The sequence below is a fragment of the Notolepis coatsorum genome (genome assembly GCF_963971535.1).
Source record: "Notolepis coatsorum genome assembly, chromosome: 13".
NCBI lineage: Eukaryota > Metazoa > Chordata > Actinopteri > Aulopiformes > Paralepididae > Notolepis > Notolepis coatsorum.
Genome location: NC_140177.1, coordinates 105,124,469 through 105,140,501, shown reverse-complemented (window position 1 = coordinate 105,140,501; position 16,033 = coordinate 105,124,469). Strand labels below are relative to the sequence as shown.

At 51.7% G+C, this 16,033-nt stretch overlaps 1 protein-coding gene across 1 annotated transcript in view; it reads left to right on the top strand.

Moving 5' to 3' along the window:
• LOC311239451 (anoctamin-8-like) overlaps window positions 1–16,033 on the top strand; it is a gene marked incomplete at both ends in the record, with an annotated part of 212,392 nt that overhangs the window by 182,701 nt on the left and 13,658 nt on the right. Inside the window, one exon of the mRNA XM_084327759.1 lies at window positions 2,845–2,976. Within this exon, the coding sequence (XP_084183885.1) occupies window positions 2,845–2,976 (132 nt within the window). The remainder of the gene's footprint in view (window positions 1–2,844; window positions 2,977–16,033) is intronic.

Sequence of the window (16,033 nt, the reverse complement as noted above, 5' to 3'; positions counted from 1 at the left end):
GACTCATCCCACAACGTAAAAGGGCAGATTCATATATAATACAACCCCACCATATGAATTGTTTGAAGAAACACACAGTTTGTTCGGCCAAAACACAGTCCCCCTCCATCTGGGAACTTTTTTATTAACTAATAAAGCGTGTCAAGGCACAAAATCATAGAGGGGCCGGGGAGGGTGTAGAGGAGAGGGGACACAGAGGGGAAAAAGTCACTTTTAACGGCGTCTGCCACCTCGCGCCGCTCGAGTCTTGCCACCCCGAGGAGCCCCGGAGGGACGGTAGGTTACAGTCTGCTGGACACGACGTTCCCTACCGTCTCCTCCGGTCGTGGATGGGCCGGCGGTGGCAGAAGCGCCGTTTCGTCCCCTGGCCCTCTTGGCAGGGCCAGCAGCGGCGGCGGAGGCAGTGGTAGCGGCGACGGAGACAGCTCGACGTCGCGGAAGCCTTCTGACTCCACCGGCAAGGACGGGAGGCGGAAAATGGGGTTGGAGAATGGACCTCTCCTCTGCCATCTCTCTGCATGTTGAGGACATCAACCGCAGGGCCTTCCCGAATAGGCCAGCGTCGGAGAGGGCGGCCGTCAGAAGAGGAGCTCTCTTCTTCTCTGGCACACGGGCCTGCTCCAGCCAAAGGTGACGCTGGCCCAGGGTGGTCAGGGCGCGCACTTTCCCCATGGCTATGGCCAGCACCTGGGAAAGGTGCAGGACAGCTCCCGCAGCCTGGGTGATCTGATCGCATTTCACCTCGTTCAGATCCGTGCCGCCCGTCATTATCCCCGATACAAATCTAGCCAGGTGGGCGATGTTAGACGCCGCAGCTAGCGATTGTGTACCAGCGATGAATGACTGGTCACCCCAATAAGCCAATCGCCTAGCCGATTTCCCCTGGAGGACCGGCTTGCATAGTGGTTCCCACACCATATCCGGACAGAGGAGCGCGGCCATCGGACTGTCAAGCCGAGGCACGCCCTCCCCCATACCTTTGACCAACCCCGACACCCGCATAACTGGTACGTAGGCAGGAGTTAGTCCCATGATGTTGGACACCGCCTGACCCCGACGAACATAGGCCCCCATCGATGGGAAAAATGGTTAGACAACGTCCACCCCTCTCACTGGGGGACGCTGCCAGGGATGGCCTATGAGGTCATCAGGGACAGGTGCAGGCAATGGCAGCGGCAGCGGCACGCCGTTTGCGGCGGCGGCTACCGCCATGAGCTCGGGAAACAAGGCCTGCAGTTCCCCCTGCGAACCTTCCTCCACCGACCCCGCATCCCTCACATACAGCAGGCTGCGACTGGTCAAGGAGCCACAGTCTGATGCGGCCGACAGTAGGGCATCCTGCTGATGAGGCCAAGGTGGTTCCTCGACATCCTCGAACAGGGCGCCCCATGGAGCCATTTCCCCCCCCTCCGGGGTCTCCTGAGGAGGGATACTCTCCTCCACGGGGCCCTCATACAAAAACCCGTCCGCCTCGTCCATGAAGTCCTCAGTCTCCATTGGAAATCCAGAGCCGGACGCATCTTCGCTGGTCTCCAGCAGTTCCCCAAACCCAGGCCGTTCGCGCCTGCACGCCACCATCTTGCGACGTGAGCGGGCAGACGCGAAAAGTTTGTGTCGCAAATCCTCTGGCTCCAAGACAACCCCCCGTTCACCAACGGGCGATTCCCCAGAACCAGAGGAACCAGAGTCGAGATCAGGTCATCGCCGGAGCGACGGCACCGAACCCTCGGCTCTTCGGTGAGGCAAACTATCCACCGGCAGTCTCCCGGGCTGGGTCGGCAACCACGAGGGTGGCAACAGCCCAGCACCGAAGCGCACGACGGAGGCGGGAATGGAGAACCGCTGGTGAAGAGTAGGTCTAGCGGGTCTACTCTCCGCGGAATACATTATGACCCAACTTTTTCTTGTACAACAGATGTGAGAGAAGAAAAAATTAAGCACAATGTAAACCCGTCACAACTCTTTTCAACTAACAACACGTCAAGTGGGGTACTACCGAGGTACTTCCTTGTGGTGAAAGCGAGAAGGAGGAGAGCAGGTGACCACACACCTGCTTATGAAGGTAAGCTGATGAGGGGTGTGGTCAGACTAATACTGGTATTAAAGGTACATTTGTGGAATTTATTCAGTGCGCGTGCACATACGCGAGGGAGTGCAGTGTGATGCCAAGCAGAGCCCCTAATGGAACAGAACATGTTAAAGTTGAGTTCTCACACCCAAATGAGGCTTATATTTTAGTATTGTCAACCGGTCTGAACCAGAATCTAAAACTCATATGAGTGTAAGAGCTCACATAAAGATTTCATGGCTCCACAAAGTCAATGACCCATTTATTGTCTGAAGAAATTAATTGTGGAGAAAACCGAGATTTTACATCCAGGTGAAATCACACATGTTAGGGTGTTAAACTTGCTCCTGCTGTTTTATTTATTGTGATTAACCTTTTGATCAAAGGATCTTTATCAGGACCTGATTCTTTGATTGAAACGCTGATTGCAATAAATACAGCAGGAGCAAGTTTAACAGTGTGTGGATTCTATTATTGTAAAAGTGATCATCATTCATCATTGCCTGCAAATTGTTGTCATGTTGTCATGACCTTTGGAGAACCTTTAAATAGCTTACTTTGTGATGGGTATGCAAATTACTTTTCCTCCGTTTCTATTTGGTCTCTCTTTTCTGTGTGTGCGTGTGTGCGTGTGTGCGTGCATGTGTATGTGTGTGTGTGTGTGTGTGTGTGTGTGTGTGCGTGTGTGTGTGTGTGTGTGTGTGTGTGTGTGTGTGTGTGTGTGTGTGTGTGTGTGTGTGTGTGTGTGTGTGTGTGTGTGTGTGTGTGTGTCGCAGACGGCGATGGAGGCCATGGGTCTGATAGCCATCATAGTGAACTGTTACCTGATTGGCCAGTGTGGTCAGCTTCAGCGCCTGTTCCCCTGGCTGAGTCCTGAGATGACTATCATCTCCATTGTCTTACTGGAGGTATGAACAACTACTGTATCCATAAATAGTTAGTGGAGGACCGTTTTCATGAAGATTTAAGTGCAGGGTTAGATACACACTTTGAATATTCTCTAGCCACTAGCCAAATGCTGCTAACCCTTACGAAAAAGTCGTAATAGTCCAGCCACGTTGACACTGTGAAAAGTGAGTTCAATGCTCTGTAGTTCAATGCTCTGTAGTTCAATGCTCTGTAGTTCAATGTTCTGTAGTTCAATGCTCTGTAGTTCAATGCTCTGTAGTTCAATGTGCTGTAGTTCAATGTTCTGTAGTTCAATGCTCTGTAGTTCAGTGCTCTGTAGTTCAGTGCTCTGTAGTTCAATGATCTGTAGTTCAATGTTCTGTAGTTCAATGTTCTGTAGTTCAATGCTCTGTAGTTCAGTGCTCTGTAGTTCAGTGCTCTGTAGTTCAATGCTCTGTAGTTCAATGCTCTGTAGTTCAATGCTCTGTAGTTCAGTGCTCTGTAGTTCAATGCTCTGTAGTTCAATGCTCTGTAGTCCAATGCTCTGTAGTTCAGTGCTCTGTAGTTCAATGCTCTGTAGTTCAGTGCTCTGTAGTTCAGTGCTCTGTAGTTCAGTGCTCTGTAGTTCAATGCTCTGTAGTTCAATGCTCTGTAGTTCAGTGCTCTGTAGTCCAATGCTCTGTAGTTCAGTGCTCTGTAGTTCAATGCTCTGTAGTTCAGTGCTCTGTAGTTCAGTGCTCTGTAGTTCAGTGCTCTGTAGTTCAATGCTCTGTAGTTCAGTGCTCTGTAGTTCAGTGCTCTGTAGTTCAATGCTATGTAGTTCAAATCAAATCAAATGTATTTGTAAGGCCCGACAACACACGTTAATCTCCCCATGGGCCGGACACATCTTCTACAAGTCGAGAAGAAACATCACAATAAATAAAAAACAAAGACAAAAATTCCAGGAAATCCAAAATAGAATGTAAAATAAATAAATTAAATGAAGGCAACACTTAAGCATTACATCACGCGGCAGAGTGTGTTATAGGAATTAGATCACGCCTAGGGGTGGTTGTTAGGCCCGACGCGCTGCGGAGGGTAGTTAGACCCCCCTAGGCGTGATCTAATTCCTATAACACACGACTTCAAGTGATGTAATGTCTTTTATACAATGACCCAATTCAACCTTATTATTATTATAAACACACAGTAATTGAAGCATAATGGAGATTTATTCAAAAACAGAAAAAGCAGATCCCAAAACAGAAAACGTAGATCCAATGGAAGTCATACTTGATTGATTGAAAATGTTATTAACATATATGACATACATGACATACAGATAGACAGTACTGCTACATCTATACATTTATGACATACCAGATTTACAAATACAGTACTGTTTTTGTAGGGTGATTATGGTTTATTTACATTGATGGTAACATTCCCGGTTATAGTGCAGTTTGTGAAAAAAGTATCTGTGTCGTTATTTTGCCTCTTAGCTGGAACAGAATTCTCAGAACCTTTTGTAGGGTGATTATGGTTTATTTACATTGAGGTTCTGGGGTCACGTGGAGTGTGTTATATGAAATAACAACCGGTGTTGTGCCGAATTCAGACTCCCTGCCAGAATCCGACTCCCCCTCGCGTGTACGCGCATTTACTCTATCAGCCTACCCAGGATGTAATAGGTTCTTTGTTAGAACTCAACTCGTTATTATTGGCGCATACACTCCATCATATGTCTGTCATAAAACGATAAAGCGGACAGAAATACAGGGACGTTTTTATTATATCTAAAAGGCTTTGACATTGTAAAACGAAATAAGTGGAGTTTCAAAGCTGTAAACAGAATACAAGTCATAGGAACACCCACACGATATATGCTACTACCTGTATCTAGGGGTGGGACGATACATCGATCCAGATCGATATATCGATCTATTATCAATAATCAAATAGGATCGATGCAACGTAAAAAGATCGATTCATATACTCTTATTTTGAAAATCCCATGGAGTGTCGTATCCGGCAACTTCACTGTTTCAGCCAATCAGAATCAAGAAATGTGCATGCCATTGTATAATCCCAGACATACCCCACGCAAAGGTAAGGAAGCACTCACTAAAAACCTAGCAATAGGAAAAAATCCATTCTTAGATGTCGGTGATAGTAGTGTTGCTATAAAACAGGCGAAACATATATACGTGTAATGAAACACAAATAAGTACATGCAAGAGCAACTGAACATAATAGTTCAGTGCTATGTAGTTCAGTGCTCTGTGTAGTTTGGCCCCAGTACAGCTAACTAGCTAGCATTGCTACCATTCTGTGTTACCTTTCTTACCATTTGACATACTGTTCAAATCAGGGACATCCAAATGTTAAAGGGATATTTCACTTGAGTAGAACTTGTCAAAAATCATCAGTCTTATCTCAATGTAAGTGCATCTACAAGTAAGCTAGCAACCCTGTTTTCTGCTGTCAGCCAAGGAAACTCTAAAAGAAGGAAGGGTCATCACGTCAGTGTGTAGCGTGTGAACGCACATTGGTGCCAAGTGTGGAAACTTTCAGTTTGGCCAACATTGAGTACATTGGTATCACCATCTTCTAGTTATATACTCGTACTGGCAATCGCGTCTCGCTCTTCGCCATATCGAGATATACCTCATCTCCTGTACCAACTGTACTACATGAACGAAAACAAAGCACCCTTGCACTTGACCAGGCCCCGCCCCAGTGACCTCCTATAAGTCACCAGGCGTGGTCATACTCGCCCTTCCTCTTTTTTCGCTTTCCATCATGGACGTGCTTTGCACCCTGTGTAACTAGTGTTATGAAATGCAAAGAGAAATTGAACAATGTTGGGTTTTCGCCGGAGATTTGCCAGCCCCTGGAATCTTCTCGGCATGTTCCAATGGCACGTCGGGTCTGTCCTGGTGTTCCTCGTCTTTTGACAGCAGATCGAGGGACGGCGTGCGATGTGTAGCTATCGGGCTACCTCGCACTCAGGTAGGCTCTGTGCCATCAGGCATTAACGCTGATGTTAGTAATACTGCTTGTTGTCCTGTGAGACAACCGAGTTGTGTATTGGCACAAGGGGCAGGATATCTGGGTAAACGTGACTTTGAGTTGGACGTTTTCCAGGCTATCCTGGAGCGCGCTGCTGATACTAATGCTATAATGCTGGGTCACTGTTCTAATGTTCCCCGCTGTGGGATGTCACCGCTTTTCCGTCCTCTTAACCGGTACATTGATGAAGGTCAGTCGGTAGCTAATGTGGGGGGTTTTGCTGAGACTTATTTACCCTTTTTACGGGTGAATGGGTTGACAATAGGGCGCAGGGCAGGTGTGCCTTGGCTGGAGAGCCAGGTAGCATCGATCCTGTGCCCCGGCGGGGTTGAACAGTGTCCCACCCGGAAGCCGACGCTTGAGAGCAAGTCGGCCCGGCAGGTGGCAGTATGAACTGATGATGTTTATACTGCCATAGGATGGAATTTACCTGCGGCCAGTGTCGTGGCTCAGCTGATTGTTTTTCTATCCACATTAGCGTCAGGTAGTCGGGCTACGGGGCCAGCCGACGCTGAAAACATTGTGTGTGTTTTTGGGGTTATAGAAATCTTGAATCAGTCGCAAGCTATAACCGCAGGGAGGATCAGGATGCTATCAACACTTGTTAATAGGCATCTCTGGTTGGAGCAGTCTTCCCTTGGGGAGGAGGAAAGGTTTCTTCTCCTTAAGGCTCCTCTTTCCGCGGAAGGACTTTTTTGTTGTCCTGCGGGAACGCGGGCGGTATTTGGCCTGGGCCCCACACCGCCTCACGCTATGCAGCCAGAGGTGAGAGCACGGCCTCGTCAACGACTGTGGCGAGGCCCTCGACCAGCGGCCATGTTTCCCCCGCCGGAGGTACCCTGGGCGTTACGTCAACAGGTGTCCACAAGGCCGACAGCCTTGGCGGCCGAGGGATCGGCTACATTGGATGAGCACGGCCTAAGAAACCGTTGCCGTCCTGCTGTGTGCAGCCCGCTCTCCGATCACTCCCTCCCCCAACACCAGCGGAAAAGGGGCTCTGATTTGTTTCCTTTGGCTGCGGGCCGCGGGCCTTCAATGAAGCGCTTGCGGCCCCATGTTTCGCTTCTCATGGGGACATGGGCTGACACCCAGTTGATGGCTGAGCCTGGGTCTGTCCGTGAGAATGTTGTGCTGTCACGTGGCTCCCTCGCCACACGTTATGCGTCTGCGATTGGTGAGCCTGGTGTTACGTATGTCACCTTCAAAGGTTGTCAGCAGGGGGACTCGAGGCCTCTTCGAAAGAATGCTCAGCGCGGGTTTCCCCGACCTCGCCTTCGCCAGGCCGGGTATCACGTTGGTGCCTCCCACTCCCGCAAAATCGGCAGTGGGCTGGCAGGCGCGCGTGATTTGGGTGGTAGTAATATCACTGCAGGGCTACGGTGTGTAGGAACACATGGGGGCCTCACACCTTGCATGTCCAGCTGCAGAACAACTCCTCAGCATGTTCTGGAGGGGTGTTCAGTGGGGGAGCTTTTGTCACCTGGTATGATGTCAGCTTCTCCCGTATCAAACCGGCCCTTTCTGTCGGGGTCCCCCCTTGGGTGCGATTGCCTCGTGGGTTGTATCAGGGACCGTTGTCCCGACTCCACGAAACGCCCTGCCCGCACGGTTGGCGGGTTCAGAGTTGGCTACGCACAGCGGGAGGGACCGGGCCGCCTATCTACAGTTCCTTGCGGACCAGCGGCAAATGGCGGCGGGTGCGCTCTGGGAGTATCATCACATATGGCTTCAGCAGTGCCATATGTCGAAGTGGATGGAGAGAACGTTGAGGAAGGGGCTTGTCTTGCAGTTCGCACAACCCCACCCTCTGTTGTCAGGGTCGGCAGCAGTGACAGCTCTGGCTGACGAGATCCAATCTCTGTTGGCGAAGCAAGCCGTAGTCGTGGTCCCACGGGAGGACGCGATGTCGGGCATCTACTCCCGTTATTTTCTGGTGCCCAAAAAAACGGGAGGTGTCAGACCTATACTGGATCTGTCCGCGTTCAATCGTCTGATTGTGGCGAGACGGTTCAGAATGTTGACCGTCAAACACCTGTTAAACGCTGTCAGGGTGGGGGACTGGTTCACCTCCATAGACCTGAAGGATGCGTATTTTCACATCCCGATTTACCCTCCTCACAGGAAGTTCCTACGGTTCCTTTTTCAGGGCGTGGCGTACGAATACCAGAGGTTGCGTAGAGACCGTGCAGTGCGTAGAGACCGCGCTGGAGCCTCTACGTCGTCAGGGGATACGAATTATTTTCTATCTCGACGACATTCTGCTCCTCAGCCGGTCGGAGGAGGTCGCCTGGTCTCATACCAGGCTGGTGGTCGAATTCCTCACCAAGCTGGGTTTTGCTGTGAACTGGAAGAAGAGTACGCCTCTTCCCAGTCAACAGGTGGAGTACTTGGGCTTGGGTCTAAGCTCAAGGCCCATGAGGGCAACCCTCTCGGAGCAGCGGCGAGTGTCTACCCTCGACACGCTCAGGGGTCTCCGTCCTGGCGGGACGGTTACGGAGCTGTATGTGATGCGCCTGCTCGGTATGATGGCATCTGCTCACTCTGTGGTCCCTCTTGGCCTCCTCTTCATGAGGAGGATACAAAGGTGGTTTTCCAGTATGAAACTAGACCCGGTGAGAGACAAGTGGAAACGGTTGAAGGTTCCCTTGTCAATACGGGGGGATCTCGCCTACTGGAGGAGGCCTGGTGCCCTCACCAGCGGGGTCCCCATGGGCAGCAGGCGGTCACACGTCACAGTCTTCACCGACGCCTCCCTCACGGGATGGGGGGGGACGTGTCGGACCAACGCAGTGGGGGGCAGCTGGACGGTCCATGCTGCCCGGTCTGCCATGCACATCAATGTGTTGGAATTGAAGGCGGTCCTCCTGGTCCTCAAGCGGCTCGGCCACTTGGTGGTGGGCGAGCACGTCTTGGTCAGGACGGACAGCATGACAGCAGCGGCGTATATCAACAGACAGGGTGGAGTACGCTCCATCCGTCTGCACCGGGCAGCATTCGAGCTCTGGCTGTGGGCGTCTCGCAATCTGCGCAGCCTGAGGGCGCTCCACATCCCTGGCAGGGAGAATGTGGGCGCAGATGTGATGTTGCGGGCGGTCCTCATCACGACGAGTGGGGACTACATCCAGACATAGTCAGACAGGTCTGGGACCGCTTCGGGGAAGCCTCGGTGGATCTGTTTGCGAGCAGACAGTCTCACCAGTGCCCCTTGTGGTTCTCGGTCAGTCGGGGGGACAATCCTCCCTTGGGGGTGGATGCCTTCTCGATGTATCCATGGCCGCCCCCGGGTTTCTGTACGCTTTTCCCCCCATACATCTGATAGCTCAGTTGTTGGAGCGGGTACGTTGGGAGCGCAGGACCTTGATCCTGATTGCGCCGGACCGGGGCGCAGCTGTGTGGTTCCCAGTCCTGATCCAGCTCTTGGTAGCCCTGCCGTGGCCTGTTCCTTGGTCATCGCGGGCCCTCTCTCAAGCGCACGGGTCTCTGTGGCAGTTCCCTGTGCTGGGCCAGCCGCTGATGGTTTGGCTGGTGAGAGGGTGAGTCTGGAGGGGATGGACCCTTCTGTGGTCGACACCATGCTCCCTCCACTATCGCGGTTTACGCGGGTATGTGGCGTATTTTCCAAGAGTGGTGTAAGGTGGGGGGCTGGGACCCGGTGTCCTGCCCCCTGGACGCTGTCCTTATCTTCCTTCAGTCTATTTTTGATAAACTGTCGGCCTCGACGGTGAGGGTATATGCTGCGGCTATATCCTCTTGTCATGAGGGGTTTGAGGGCGTTACGTTGTTCAACCACCCTCTTGTGAAGCGTTTCCTGCTTGGCCCTGTTTGAGCCTCTTGAGCGGGCGTCTTTGGAACAGCTGTCTTTCAAGACTGCTTTCCTGCTGCCCATCACCTCCGCTAAGCGTGTGGGTGAGCTCTGTGCTCTCTCGGTGCGGCCTGAGTGCTTGTCTATTCGTGTCAATAGCGGTGCGACTCTGAGGCCTAATCCAGTCTTCGTGCCAAAGAATACCCGGAGCTCTTTTCACTCCAGGGATATTGTGGTTCAGGGGCGTTTCATCCGCCTCCTCACGCTGATGAGTTAGAGGCGAGCCTTCACCTGTCGTGTCCAGTCCGGGCTTTGGGGGTTTACCTCAGCTGGACTCAGGACCTCAGAGCTACCGAACAGCTCTTTGTTTGTTACGGTGGCTCTCGCGCTGGTAAGGCACTGTCGAAACAGCGCCTGTCACATTGGTTGTGCGAGGGCATTGCCCTTTGCTACATGTTGGCTGGGCTGGCCCCCCCTGGGGGGGTCAGGGCGCACTCCACTCGTGGGGTGGCGGCCTCTGCCGCCTTGTTAGGGGGTCCTCGGTGGAGGACATCTGTGCTGCGGCCTCCTGATACTCCCCGGGTCCCTTCGTTAGGTTTTACCTCATGGACATGACTGGGGGTTCTGTCTCCCAGGTGGTTCTGAGGTCTGGAACCTCCCCTGCGTCCCGCCTTTCGGTGGGTTAGCAGGGATGTGTGGGTGTGTGCCACGAGGTGTTGTGTCACACATGGTCCGCCTGCGCTGTGCGTTTTGGGGTTCTAGTTCCCTCTTTTTCGCACTTGGGTGGAGTTGACTGCCGCACCCTCTTCACTAGGAAGGGGGGGTGACGGGACTCCCCTCCCCCCTGGTGGTAGGGCTTGCGGGTCATCAGGGGGTACATTTGTCGGGCCTCGCGTCTGCTCTGCCCCATATCTCGATATGGCGAAGAGCGAGACGCGATTGCCAGTACGAGAATATAACGATAGGTTATGTATATAACCTAGTTATATGAGTACTGGCTGAGCGTCTCGCTCTTAGCGTGCCCTGAGGTCCCTTGAGGGGGTTTTTCCCTGATGGAAAACTTTTCCAGAGGAAGGGCGAGTATGACCACGCCTGGTCACTTATAGGAGGTCACTGGGGCGGGGCCTGGTCAAGTGCAAGGGTGCTTTGTTTTCGTTCATGTAGTACAGTAAGTACAGGAGATGAGGTATATCTCGATATGGCGAAGAGCGAGACGCTCAGCCAGTACTCATATCATATCGTTTATGACCTTGTCATTTAAACAGTTTATATTACCTTGGATGTCAGAATCATCTGTACTTTGTTGCATTGTTAACGGAGGGTTATGTATATAACCCAGTTCTGTGAGTTATGGTGCGCTCAGCACCTAGTTGCATATATCTCGCTTCAGCGTATATACACTGAATAAAAAATTCCACCATGTACCTTTACATGCCAGCATTCATCTGGCCACACCCCCATCCGCTTACCTTCATAAGCAGGGGTGGGGCCACACACTCATCTCCTTCCCAACAAATTTCACCACAATGAAAAATCAAGGGCCGCAGCGGCGTCCTAGGTTCTGAGCGCACCATAACTCACAGAACTGGGTTATATACATAACCCTCCATTCTGTAGCGTTATGGCTTCGCTCAGCACCTAGTTACATAACAGGAGCTGAGCGGGAGCCATAGCCCGACAAATACACCCCGCTGAGGCCCCCCACAACCATCAGACCGGGGAGGACCGAGCCCCCCTGACCCTCCCTAATGGAGGATGCCCCCCCTATTGGAGGTTCACGGGAGGGCGACGGATCCGACCGTGCGAAGAGGCACTCAAGCAACTCAACGCACAGGGTGAGCAGACCGTGGCTTGACCCCACGACTACACACACGCACAACCCGCATGCCACCCGGGAACGAACGGAAGGAACAACCTCGTTACTGCCCCCGAAATCACGGGGTCAAGAGCAAACCCAACCCCGTGGCAAGGCCGTAGCAGCGGAGCACGAAGGAAGACCCAGACCCACTGAAGGGACTGGATCCCCTGGAAAAAGGGGGCCCGGAGAGGTCAATGACGCCAGGCATCAAGACCCCACCAGGTGGTCACTTAGTGACACCGCCCCCCACATCGCCAGCGTATTTGGACAAGGCCCCTCCAAGAGCGGGCCCTTTCCCCCCAATAGCACACCGCCTGGCACACTGACCCTGCAGAACAGGCAGTCAACATGGCCGTAAGCACTCAAAGGTTAACCAACGGAAGCAGGCAGCCCACCGGGGAAACCAGGCAACAGGCTGTAACCTGCACCTGGAGCACTGCGGACGAGACAGGCGCCAAAGGAGTCAGCTGAAAACAGCCCCTCCGGCGGAAGGGGCGTATGCTGGCGTTGTTGATCACCATGACAAAGCCTCCATTAAAAAAAAACCCACCCAGAGGGGTCGAGGCAGAGAAGGCTGACATGATTGGCAGACGTCATGAACGTGCAGGGGCACACTCAACCGGGTAACCCGGGAGTTGACTCTGCTCCAACACACCAGGGAATCAACCACCCTCTTGGTACAGACGGTGGTTGTTCCTATAACCCCTCAAGAAAAAAGGGTTATCCCAGGCCTACGGTATCAACGAAACTTTACTTCGGACCGGGCCCGGCGGCACGGGAAGCACAGGGTTACCAGAGGAGGTCCAAGACCACCCCAACAGCCCCCTCTTCGCCACGCGTGAGAGAGGAGCGAAAGTAATGGAGAACCAGCCCTAAGCACACCGCACTTGGTATTCCCAGGCGGTCTCCCAACCAAGTACTAACCAGGACCGAACCTGCTTAGCTACCGAGATCGGACGAGATCGGGCGTGTACAGGTTGGTATGGCCGTAAGCCATTACGATAGTGCAGAGTACAACATGTACCCAACAAAGGGTCTCCATAACGCCTAACCCTGTGACACCCAGACCGACCCGGCATTTTTCCCCCCGAAAAAAGCACAAGTCCCTCAGGGTACCAGAACAGCAGATCTGCATCCCCGGCGGACAATGGGTTAACTGACCTGGACCAGCGCGACCAGACCAGTCCTGTGTCCTAACCACGCCGACATGCCCACTCCAGAAGAGGGGGTAGGTATGCGTGTCGATCTAAAACATGAAAAGAGGGCGCCACCCAGACGGTCCCATTTACATCCGTTAACATCCCCCAGATATGAACGAGAATTCATCGAGACAACATAGTAAACTAGAGACAAAACTCCATCCCAGTTGCCCTATAATAACGCTGTTTTAACAAGCAACCAAGGCGCACTTAGCCCCTGTGTGATTCTTTAAAAGAAACACACCGAGCCAGCACTATGTATGCGTCGAGACCCAAACACATCAATGGATAGTCTAGCAAGACACCAAACATTGTTCCTCCAAGTCGCCTGGGAGAACGACACGGAGCCGTCATGCTTCATGTACCTTCCTCTTTTTATTCAAAAAAGAAAGAACACAGACTGACATGAATCCCACGTGACGCAGCTGAGGGTAAATTTTTTTTACATTTTTACATCCCACCATCCTCGCCATAGGGAGGAGACGGAAATCCCCAGAGAGACTTCCCACGCGAGCTGTATAGATTGAAAAGAATATATTGCAACATTGAGCTATGTAATATGTGGGTTAGGGCTCTCCGAGGAGGAGGCACTGAACCAATACACACTCAATAATCGAATTGAATCGAATACACACACAATAGAGCAGAGCTCCTTTTTGAAGTTCTACTCACCTTGACAATCTGAGGAGGAGGCTCTGAACTCTGAGGAGGCTCCCTCACAGGGAAGGAGAGTCCTAACTCACAGAAGGCCCGAGGAGGAGCTTTGTGAGGAGGAGCTCTGACAACTCCCTGAAACAGATCCATAACATGGACCTGAACAACTCACGGAAGTCTTACCAACAGAGACACGCACAGTGACGTACCCTATGGCGGGGGAATTTCCGCGGTGCACACGCCCAATCTTCCAGGGCGTGGGACCAGGTAACTCCCCCCCCCCCCCCCCCCCCCCTCTTACCCCGTAACGTGCCGAACAGCGACGTGACAGGAACCTTGAAGGACAGGAGGTTTTAACCCCTGACCAATCAAAAAAGGGGAGGAAAGGATTACCAGTTCACCCCTTTACGACCCCACACCCATGATACGATGTAATGACAAAAAAGAGCATGACACAGTCATAGTCAGCTACATGAAGTGTCTAACAGCTTCACACAGCTCATGTGCTAACCTGCTATCTGATTTTTACTAAGGAAAAAACACAGAATAGAGAGGGCCCCTTTAAGAGCCCCGGTACCAGGCTTACACATGTGCTTCTGTGGCCAAACCTAACCCAGTTGTAGATCACAAGACACACACAACCCTTTATCACAACAAAAAATGGCAAAGTACACTCTTGCTACAGAGGAACGCCGTTTTTCATAACGAGAGAATACAGAATACTCGATTATGTATCGGCCACAGGCCTTGCTAAGCACACACGATAAGCGACCAAACAATCTTTTCTTTAGGAAAATATAGTTTCTCAAGCGGTTAGCACAACCCCAGCAATTAAGCTAAGGGTTACATCGTATCCCCACAAACACAGTGACACAATATATTGTAAACAACATGTCTGAGAGGAGGGTGGGGAAGCCCCAGGGAAACCGGGGGGATCACCCCTCCTACCTTACCCTTGATACGGCCAAGTTGAACAGGTAACCCTGTTAATATGTGAACACACTGTTCATTGTCATTACAGGCTGAGAAAAGAATTCATTCTTCACTCATATGTCACTAAGCATAGCTTTATAGGTTAATTAACCCCCTTAGTTGTGAGTTCACGGTACATGAACACACATGTTCTCAACACAACTAACCAGATCATTTTTACACATGTAAAACAACAACCCGATTTCTATGGAGAGAGAAGCTATACCAGTGACAAGACAATTCACACACAACACGCGTTGTATCCTCAATGTATTGCAGCAACACCCGTTTTGGAAAACATCGTTATTACAAAACATTTAGAAGGGAAGGAAAGAAGAAGTGTTTAAGGTCCGGTCGGGACCTTCCTACCCTGAGCGCAGGCCAAGCGAACTGCAATCTGGCTAACGGGGCACAGAAGTTTGAACACAGCATCCCTGTGTTGACGACGAGGGCAGCGTCGCTGCGCCACCCAGCCGCTACGGTTCTCCATGTTGACGCAGTCCTCGCTGGCAGGGCTCCCGGTAGGTTCGACTAACATCCTCTGTCAAAGATGACGTCGTAGTCAGAGTGTTTAAGGCATGTTATAGTCACAGAAAACGTTCAACAGTGTAGCATTAAGCTAACAGCCGTTCGGCTGATAGCAACAAGCTAACGTTTACTAGCCTGGTAAACACAGCGAGCTAACGCCGCAGCTAACAGCTGCGCAGCTAACAGCTGACTGGCTAACACAGTAGTCCACAACTAGCACGCAAGCTAAGCAGCTATCACCTGAACTGTACACAATGACATAACAAGCCACACTTCAGACAGGCCTCTGTCCCAGTCCCTCCCCTAAGAGGGAAAAGAAAAAGAACGTCAGAACACAGATTTCAACGGTGATCCAGACATCAGCAGGGCCAGCACAGTTCCCATTTCGGGCTGCAGCCGGCTTTGAGCATGGAACTCCCGATAAAGAAGATCCTATGCCCACATTTCCTCGTTAGGGTATACTTTCATTTGTATATGAAAGATGGGGCCTGCACGGGACAGAGAAGCATCCGCTCGAGAATCCTGGGATCACCAGGACCTAGTCGCGGCCCACTAGATTAACCATCATGGGCGTCAGACCAAGATCCTCCGACCGCCGTTTAAGCCGAGCAGAGGACCCTAGCCTGGAGTCTGCGTTTCGTAAATTGTTAGCTAACCCCCACAGCATCAACAACAACCTGAGCTCGCAAGCAAAACAGTACGTACCCAACCTGGAAACCACCGCTTCTCACAACAGTCGGTGCTTCCTACAGTCCAGCTGTGTAGCCGGAGGGCAACCCCATCCAGCCGCAGCAAGGAGGACTGTAGCTGGGAAGCATGTCAGCGGCGTGAGCTCCTAATACGAAAAAGCCGTTGAAGGTCGGAATGACCAGACACTCCAGTAACGAAGACAATATCGCCGTATTTTCTCGAAAAAAGTGAGAGAGAAAATAAAGATATGATGTCAAAGTATCTCCTTGTTCTTCTGTTTTCTTTTCTTCAGACTAAATATTTTTCTCCACGTCAAGTGG